Genomic DNA, 10,000 nt, shown 5'->3' on the forward strand with positions numbered 1-10,000 from the left:
AAAAAAAAAAAAAAAAAAAAAAAAACAAAAAAAAAAACAACAACAAAAGTCAGGCAATACGATAAAACCAAAATACAGATTTCTCTCTCACACACATACACACACACGCACGCACGCACGCACGCACGCACGCACACACACACACACACGCACACACACACACACACACACACACACAGATGAAGAAGAAAGAAGAAGGAAGAAGTTTAACAACAACACCGATGATGATTTTGATAATAATAATAATGATAATGAAAATGATAATATGGCTGCGCTTTGTCTGTAAGGTTATCAACAACAGAGATGATGATGATAACAACAACAACAACAACAATACCAATAACAATAAAATGATGATGATGATAATGATGATGATAATAATAATGACAGTAATGATAATGATGATAATGATAATGTGACTATGCTTTATCTACATGGTTAACAACAACAACAACAACAACAAGGATGAGAAAGACGATAATAATAATAATAATGATAATAATAATAATCATCATCATCATCATCAACATCATCATCATCATCATGATAATGGTAACAACAACAAAAAATAACAATAATAATGATAACGATGATGATGATGATAATGATAATAATAGTAATGATAATGATAATAATAATGATGATGATGATGATGATGATAACAATAGTAATGATAATGATAACGATAATGATAATCACGTGGCTGTGCTTTGTCCGCAGGGTAGCCCTGGCGAGGCTGGGATTGAAGGCGAGGTGGGAATGCCTGGGTTGCCGGTACGTGGAAAGCAGCTGGATCCGTTGCCTGTTCCCCCACCCCCACCCCCCCACCCCTACCCCTACCCCTACCCCACCCCTGCCTGTCTGTCTGTCTGTCCGTCTGTCCCTGTCTGTGTGTCTGTTCGTCTTGTCTGTCTGTCCGTCTGCCTCTTGTCTCTTCTCTCTCTCTCTCTTTCTTCCTCTCTTACCACCTCTCTCTATGCCTCTTCTCTCTCTCTCTCTTTCTCTCTCCTTCCCTCTCTTCTCTCCCCCTCTCTCCCCTCTCTCTCTCTCTGTCTCTTCTCTCTCCCTCGCTCTCTCTTTCTCCCTATCTCTCTCTCTCCCCCTCTCTCCCCCTCTCTCATCTCTCCCACCTCTCTCCCCCCCCACTCTCTCTCTCTCCCCCCCCTCTCTCTCTCTGTCTGTCTGTCTCTCCCTCAGTCCGACTGTCACTCTCTCTCTCTCCCTCTTTCTCTCTCTCAGTCTGTCTGTCGCTGTTCGTCTGTGTGTATGTTTCTTTCTCTGTCTGTCTGTCTGCCTGTCTGTCCCTGTCTGTACGTGTGTGTGTGTGTGTCTGTTCGTCTGTTTGTCTATCTGCCTGTTTGTACGTCTGTGTGTCTGTCTGTTCGTCGGTCTGTCGGTCTGTCTTGTCCTTTTGCCAATTTGTCGATGATAGATTTATTTATTTATTTATTTATTTATTTTTTTGTTGTGTTTTGTTTTCTTATCTTTTCAATTTACATTACCTGTGAAAAACCTGACTGCGTCGAGGGGTCATTCGTTTAACTTTTAACTCTCTCCATACGAACGGCGAAAGAGACGACGTTAACAGCGTTTCACCCCAATTACCATCATCAAAATATTGCAAGCAAAGGCTCTTATACCGAAGACGTGAATGTTGAGAAAGAATACCACAATTCTGACGACGGAAGCTAAATGTTGGGTTGGGGCATTCAGACACCCACAGGACATCCGAGGGGTCTGTGTAGAGGAGAAGAGAGGACTGGCCGTACTGAGTGAGTTAACGCATCGTTTTTTCCTTTTTCAGGGTGACGCCGGTCCTCAAGGATATCCTGGCGACAGAGGTCCAGCTGGAGAACCTGTGAGTTATTTATAGGTGTTTTTGTGTGTGTGTGTGTTTATGTTGTTGTTGTTGTTCTCTTGTTATTAGGACATGACTCCAACCATATCGTTGGTTGTAGAGTTGGCTAAGGTGTGTGTGTGTGTGTGTGTGTGTGTGTGTGTGTGTAGTTACCTGGGTTTAGTTTTTTTTTGGTTTGTGTGTGTGTGTGTGTGTGTGTGTGTGTGTGTGTGTGTGTGTGTGTGTGTGTGTGTAGTTACCTGGGTTTAGTTTGTTTTGTTTGTGTGTGTGTGTGTGTGTGTGTGTGTGTGTGTGTGTGTGTGTGTGTGTGTGTGTGTGTAGTTACCTGGGTTTAGTTGTTTTTTTGTATGAAGCGCCTGGAACCCTCATTTAGAGAATGAGTGCTGTATGAATTCGAGTGCTGTATGAATTCAGGTTGTTGTTATTATTTCTAATATTAATAATAATGATAATGATAATAATAATTTTTAAAATTCTTATTTACACATATGATATTCCTGGGGAGAGCACCCCGAATTGAACACAGAAAAATATATTTTGTGAAATAATGATAAAAAACAACAACAACCACAACACAACACAAAGCAACACAACACAACACAAACACGACCGCAGTGCATCCGAGCCCAACACAACCTAACACAACTGCAACGCAGCCCAGCGCAACTGCAACACAACCCAACCCAATACAACACAACGCAACCCATCACAACACAACACAACAGCAACTGCAACTGCAACTGCACCACACCACCCACAACATCACACCACAATACAACAACACAACAACCCAACTCAACCCAGCCCCGCTCCATCCCAACACCACCCCACAACCCAACACAACCCAACACAACACAACCCACCTTCACCTTCACCTATCCCGTAGTCTTGTGGACCGTTGGGGCGCCACAGGTGATCTGGCAACCAGCATCCTCCAATCCTCTCGCACAACACAACACAACACAACAAAACACAACACCAACCCAACCAGCACCCCACCCCACCACACAACCCAACCCAACCCAACTCATAACACACGCTTTTTCTCCAGGGCCAAGCCGGTGCCGACGGAGAGAAGGGCGACCCCGGTGAGGCTGGAGCCCCCGGAGCCATGGGACAGCCAGGTCAGCCAGGAGCTGCAGGTCCTCCCGGCCAAGCAGGTCCTCAGGGTCCTCAGGGCCAGGCTGGACCCATGGGAGCCCCTGGCGAACGTGTACGTCATCTCGTTTTGTTTCTGGTTTTGGTTTTTGTTGTTGTTGTTTTTGTTTGTTTGTTTTTTGAACGGATGCTGTATATATAGTCAGGAAGGGCCAGTCTTGACCTCACGTATACGTCCTCTCGTTCTGTTCGTGGTTCTTGAATGGGTGCTGTGTTGATAGTCTTGACTTATCTCAGTTAGCCGCTGGTGAACGTGTGTTGTTTGTTTTGTTTTGTTTTGCTGTTGTTTGTTTAATTTTTTTAACGGATGCTGTGTAGATAGTCAGGAAAGGAAAGGCCAGCCTTGACCTTTAGGAGCTTCTGGCGTCATCTCGTTTTGTTCATGGTTTTTGAACGGATGCTGTGTAGATAGTCATGAAAGGCCAGCCTGGTGAACGTGTCTGCTATCTAGTTTTGTTTGTAGTTTTTGGACGGATGCTGTGCAGCTATTCTTCCTGTGTTTCATTGGCTGTTTTATTGGAGGTTTTGTTTAGTTTTAATTCATGCTGTGCACCAAATCAGAAAAAAACCCAACTGAATGGCTGTACAGATCATGTACGTAATCTTGTTTTGTTGGTAGTTTGAATCGGTGAGTTGAATTTGGAACCAATGTCATGTGGCTGGTCAGAAAAGCTTCAAGGTTTAAATAAACTTGTTTTGTTTAAATGGTGATGTTTGGTGCTTTCTTTACGGACATTTAAAAAAACTTAATTTCTATCATTCCTTTAGGGACTTTATGGATCGAACATAATTGTGGACCCTCAAGGGAATTCAGTTGAAAATTTCAAGATTAGTTTCATACTCTATGCAAATGGAAAGACAACGCCCCTCTTTTTAAAATTTTTTTATTAATTTTTTTTAAAAAGATTAATGATATTCCTTCCAACTTCATATGTTGTTTTTGTTTGTTTGTTTGTTTTTTGTTGTTGTTTTTTTTATACTTCATATCTATCTCATTCCTTCAAGTATCTTATATAGTCGAACATAGTTGTGGACTGTCAACTGAATTCTGGTTGATGTTTCAAGATTATTTTCATGTTCAATGCAGATAGTTTTTCCATAAATCTATTAATCCATTCAACCCTCAGGAGTTTATAGCCTTGGCTGGCTTCCGTGCCATTATCGATGTGGGGAAAAAAAAAAAAAAAAAAAAAAAAACGCGCGAAAAATAAACTGTTTTGTTTTCCTTCGTAATTTCGTGAAGATACATCCAGAAATTCTGAAATAGAAATTATTAGTTCCCTTTCTTTGCTATTATTGCATATGTAGGAAATTAGTTCCCTTCGCAGTTTATGCGCAGGTAGGAAATTAGTTCCCCTTTCTTTGCTGTTTATGCATATGTAGGAAATTAGTTCCCTTCGCAGTTTATGCGCATGCAGGAAATTAGTTCCCTTTCTTTGCAGTTTATGCATATGTAGAAACGAGAAAATCATTCTTAACGAGGAAAAGTTCGACGTTAGAGTAATGCCTGAGCGCTAGATGGGTTAATGTTATTTTATTTTATTTTTTTCATTTATTCTCTTTCGTTCTTTCAGGGATCCTCCGGAGAAACAGGACCTCGCGGTGTGTCTGGAGAGCAGGGTGCCCCAGGACAGCCCGGTAACGATGGAGCTCCCGGAGAACGCGGCTCAGCAGGACACGCTGTGAGTCCGTAGTGTCTTGAGTTCAAATCCCGTCCTGTAAACACCGTGAATGTAGTGCCATCTTCAACGTTTAGTTTTTTGACGCTGGGGAACATGATTGTTTTATCCAATAGTTGTCAGGAGGATATGGTACTCAGGACACCCTGTGAGTTCGTAGTGCCTGAGTTCAAATCCCATTTGACGCTGAGGAACATGATTTTTCCCCCAGTAGTAATCAGGAGAACATGTACTGTACTCCAGGAGGTGCTGTGAGTCCATAGTGCCCGAGTTTAAATCCCATCTGTAAACACCGTGAATGTAGTGTCATCTTCAACGTTTAGTTTTTTGACGCTGGGGAACATGATTGTTTTCTCCAATAGTTGTCAGAATATGGTACTCAGGACACCCTGTGAGTTCGTAGTGCCTGAGTTCAAATCCCATTTGACGCTGAGGAACATGATTTTTCCCCCAGTAGTAATCAGGAGAACATGTACTGTACTCCAGGAGGTGCTGTGAGTCCATAGTGCCCGAGTTTAAATCCCATCTGTAAACATCTTGAACGTAGTGCCGTCTTCTACGTTCAGTTTTTTGACGCTGCGCTGGGGAACATGATTGTTTTCTCCAATAGTTGTCAGAATATGGTACTCAGGACACCCTGTGAGTTCGTAGTGCCTGAGTTCAAATCCCATTTGTAATAATTGTGAACATGCTAGTCAATAGTAGTGCCATCTTCAACGTTTAGTTTCAGTCTGTTTTCGCTAAGGAACATCTTTTTTCAGTAGCTGTCAGGAGAATATGGTGCACCAGGACACCCTGTGTGGCCGTGCTTCCACGGTGTTTTGAGTTCAAACCCCATCTGTAATAATGATATTTGTCAATGTGCTAGTAATCTGTTGACGGTTATCCAATCGATGGAAACAACACGTTCTCTTGATGAGACGATAACAGTTTTTCTGTTCTTATTCTCCTTTTGTTTTTATATTATCCCATGGAAGATGTTAACAAACGCGTTCTCTTAACGAGATGATAAAGATAGTCTTATCTTATCCCATCTATATGATAAAAACAATGCTTTCACTGAACGAGACGATGAAATTACATGCTTATCTTACTTTTATTCTGATATATCCCCACTGATGATGATAACAAACAACGCGATGTGTGTGTGTGTGTGTGTGTGTGTGTGTGTGTGTGTGTGTGTGTGTGTGTTTGAACCCAGGGCCCCGCCGGACCCATGGGTGCTCCTGGACCTCAAGGTGAACGCGGTGGCCCCGGCTACCCTGGCGCAGCGGGAGAGGCTGGACCTGCCGGACCCCAAGGCAACCCTGTGAGTATTAGCTGGCTGAGGGTTCAAATCCCCACAAAGGAATTGATTTGATAACGTCTTCGTCGACGTCGTCGTCACTGTCATCATTGCCATCATCACCATTGTCGTCGTCATCATCTTCATCATCATCATCGTTTGCAGTAGATTTTTTAAAATAATCATCAGGATCATCATCATCATCATAGTTATCAGCGTTGCAGGAAACAGAAAGAATAAGTGGACAGTGTGTGTGTGTGTGTGTGTGTGTGTGTGTGTGTGTGTGCGTGCGCGCGCGCACGTGTGTGTGTGTGTGTGTGTGTGTGTGTTTGTGTGAGTGTGTGTGAGTGCTTGTTTTACATTTGCGTTTACATGCGCACCGCACACATTCGCGCACGTGCATTCATTTACACGTTCGCTCACTCACGGTTACTGTTTGATATTTAAAAAAAATTTTTCCAGAATAAATCTGAAGTCAAATAATCTGAAGTGTCTGTAGTATATAATTTTCAGTAATTGCGCACATTCAAAATGCACGTCTCGGGAGCGCGCGTGCACGTGTACCAGTTTTTTTTTTTTTTTATCCTAGCGTTTTGTTCGCGTTTGCAGGGAGAGCCCGGAGCTCGCGGTGACAATGGAAAGGATGGACCACCCGGCAACAGGGGCCCCATCGGACCTCCCGGCAGCAACGGCTATCCTGGAGAGATGGGACAGTCTGTGAGTGACCACTTGACCATAGTGTATCGGTGTGTGTGTGTGTGTGTGTGTGTGAGAGAGAGAGAGAGAGAGAGAGAGAGAGAGAGAGAGAGTGTGTGTGTGTGTGTGTGTGTGTGTGTGTGTGTGTTCGTTCTTTAGCGTCTTTTCACTATCAAAGAAAAGGAAAAAAAAAGGCGGGAGGAAGGGGGGGGGGGTGCGAGGGAGGAGGTGGAGAGGAGAGGGGAAAAAAAAACCTACCAAAAAATGCGTAACTAACATGCAATTACTTTTAACAGTAATAATCCAATAATGATAACAATAATTAGAAACCATTAACACAGTTCTGAAGTACATTAAAGGAATGTAAAAATAGGGCTATGAAATAGTGCCTGTGAAAGTTCGACCATGAGAACCTCGTCAGATATAACTTTCCAGAAATCATGTGTGTGTGTGTGTGGGGGGGGGGGGGGGGGGGGGGGGGGGGGAAGGAGTTACTCCTCAGCTGTTCTGATGCTTATAGTCGGACACGACTGGCTATCATACTTCACTACACCATACTGTACTGCACTGTACTCTATTTGACTGAATTGTATTGCATTGCATTACATTGCTTTGCATTGCATTCTAGTGCACTGCACTGCACTGCACTGCACTTCACTACACTATACCGTACTGCACTGTACCGTATTTCACTGAATTGCATTGCATTGAGTTGTATTGCATAGGATCGCATCACATCTCACCGTCAGTACTGTGGCAATTACTGTTTCTCCAGTTCTAGAGTTACAGCACGTGTGCGAAAGCGCTTTGTTTTGTCTCTGCACAAGAAATCAGCGGTATATAAAGATTATTATTTTTATTATTATTGCTATAAATATCATCATCATTATTATTATTGGTAGTAGTAGTAGTATACTGTACTGTTATTTCACTGAATTGTATTGTATTGTATTGTGTTGCGTTGCATTGTATTGGATTGCATTGCATTGTGTTGTTTTGTATTGTATTGTGTTGTATCGCATCACATCACATCTCGCTACACTGTCATATCCCTTCAGGGCATTGTATTATATTGTATTGTATTGTTTTGTATTGTATTGTAATGTATCGCATCGCATCACATCACATCACACGGCACTGTGTCATATCCCGTCAGGGCATTGTATTGTTTTGTATTGTATTGTATTTTATTGTAGTGTAATGTATCGCATCACATCACAGCTCGCTACACTGTCATATCCCTTCAGGGCATTGCATTGTATTGTATTATATTGTATTGTATTTATTGTATTGTAATGTATCGCATCACATCACATCACATCACATCTCACGGCACTGTGTCATATCCCCTTCAGGGCGAGCGAGGTCAGGATGGACTTCCTGGGCTCCCAGGACGTCCCGGAGCCAAGGGCGCACGAGGCAATTCCGGAGCCCCAGGAACCCCAGGACCTGTGGGACCCACGGTACGTCACCAGTGCTCTGTCTGGGTTCATGGAACTCCCCCCCCCCCCGCCCCCCCTTAATTAATTGATTAACCCTCTAGCATTCGCGTGATAATGCGTTACTGGGGAAAATCGTCCCACAGTTTTAGAAAATTTCGCTTCTTTTTCAAAGTATGTTTCGGTTCCTTGTGGTTCACACCCAAGTTATTGTTAACTGATGAATGTTTTTGTGGTGTGGGTTAACTTAACCCTTATATTAACTAACCATCTGGCATTTGCGGAATATGTGCTACTGAGAAAATCGTCCCACAGTTTTGACTGAGGTAATCGTCTCACAATTTGAGCAGTGTTCGTACTTTTTTTTGTTATTAAAGGTATATTTTGGTTGCTCAAGTACACATACACACTGAATTTTTGCTGTTCATATTTGCTGAGTACTTCAGTGGTCTGGGTTGATTTATGCCCTTAATTAATCCTCTAGTATCTTATGCTTTAGTGAGAAAATCGTCCCATGATTTGAGAAATGCTCGTATTTTTTGGTTCCTCAAGTACACACTGAATTGTTACCTTTTGTATGCTGAATAGTTCAGTGGATTCTGGTTTAATTTATAATTGTTTTAAAGTCATCTTAAGTGATCCGTTTGGGTGGAGAGAGAGAGAGAGAGAGAGACGCTTTGACGCTTTGACATTTTTATTGTCATTACCTGTAATGGTCTATTGACAAGGGGGTGACGGGGATTAATTCTTAAATCCTCTTAAATGCAAAGCAACATTCTGCTTAACAGCATTTCATCACCAAACAAACAAACAAACAAAATCTCTAAATATAACTCTCTCACGATACATTAAGCAAGCGGAACACACACACACACACACACACACAAAGAAACTAATCAATCAAACTCGACCACCCATTCTAGGAGTGAAATAGTTCAATATATCAATTATCTACCTTACCAAATTAACATAAGAAAATAAAATTTACATATGGATATCCTCCTCATTTACTCTGGTGTGTTCTGATCATAGTGATTATGCCTTATTTTTTGTGCTTCTGAGATAAATTTAGCTACTGACTGTATGATATATTCATCATCAGACGATAAAACAGAAAAAACATCATGTCTTTTAGCTAGATGAGATGAAAAAAATGTACATTTTTCTCTTACTTTATCGTATAATTTACAATGAAACAAAAAATGTTTTTCGTCATCTACACTAGATGCACACAAAGGACATGGCAATTCTGTGGATGCTGCAGGTTGAAACCACAATTTATTTGCATTGAAACCAAATGTCCGTAGCCGAAATCTTGCATAATTTAACCTGTGCCACTTATCTGTGATGACTGTTAGATATTTTTCAGTATGAAATATACTTTTGAATGAGAAAAACCAACTATATTTCTCTTTGCTTTCCATATCTGAATGCCAATTTTGCTTAAAAGAACAAATCAATCTATCTCTAAATTCTGATATAAACTGCTGTTCATTTCCCACTTCCTGATACATCCACACAATTCCAAAACCGTGTTCAGACAAAACCTTTTTTACACTATAAGTCCAGTTTTCCTTTCCTAATTCCATTTGTAACAACATCATCTCGTAAGCCTGTCTGGGTAAACGTGATTGTGGAAGTTTCAATAATTTCAACCAATACTTAATGCATTTTACAAATGTTCTTATATACAAAGGATATCTGCCCGTTTCCCCATATAACATTGTGTTGGATGAATGAATTGGCACATTTAAAAAACGTTTAATTGCATAAGTATGTACTTTTTCCATCTGTGAATTTACCTTTAGTCCCCAAACTTCGGCTGCATATGTAAGTATAGGTTCAATCTGTGTATCGAACATTTTCCAAAACAAACAGTAATCAA

At 41.5% G+C, this 10,000-nt stretch overlaps 1 protein-coding gene across 3 annotated transcripts in view; it reads left to right on the forward strand.

The window, feature by feature from the left end:
• Positions 1 to 10,000, forward strand: part of LOC143276707 (uncharacterized) — a 74,344-nt gene that overhangs the window by 44,626 nt on the left and 19,718 nt on the right. For all 3 annotated transcript variants that reach the window (XM_076581343.1, XM_076581345.1, XM_076581344.1), the window contains 7 exons: positions 721 to 774; positions 1,805 to 1,858; positions 2,910 to 3,071; positions 4,591 to 4,698; positions 5,897 to 6,004; positions 6,590 to 6,697; positions 8,032 to 8,139. In XM_076581343.1, coding sequence (XP_076437458.1) covers positions 721 to 774; positions 1,805 to 1,858; positions 2,910 to 3,071; positions 4,591 to 4,698; positions 5,897 to 6,004; positions 6,590 to 6,697; positions 8,032 to 8,139 — 702 coding nt within the window. The remainder of the gene's footprint in view (positions 1 to 720; positions 775 to 1,804; positions 1,859 to 2,909; positions 3,072 to 4,590; positions 4,699 to 5,896; positions 6,005 to 6,589; positions 6,698 to 8,031; positions 8,140 to 10,000) is intronic.

The sequence above is a fragment of the Babylonia areolata genome, chromosome 32 (genome assembly GCF_041734735.1).
Source record: "Babylonia areolata isolate BAREFJ2019XMU chromosome 32, ASM4173473v1, whole genome shotgun sequence".
Lineage (NCBI taxonomy): Eukaryota > Metazoa > Mollusca > Gastropoda > Neogastropoda > Buccinidae > Babylonia > Babylonia areolata.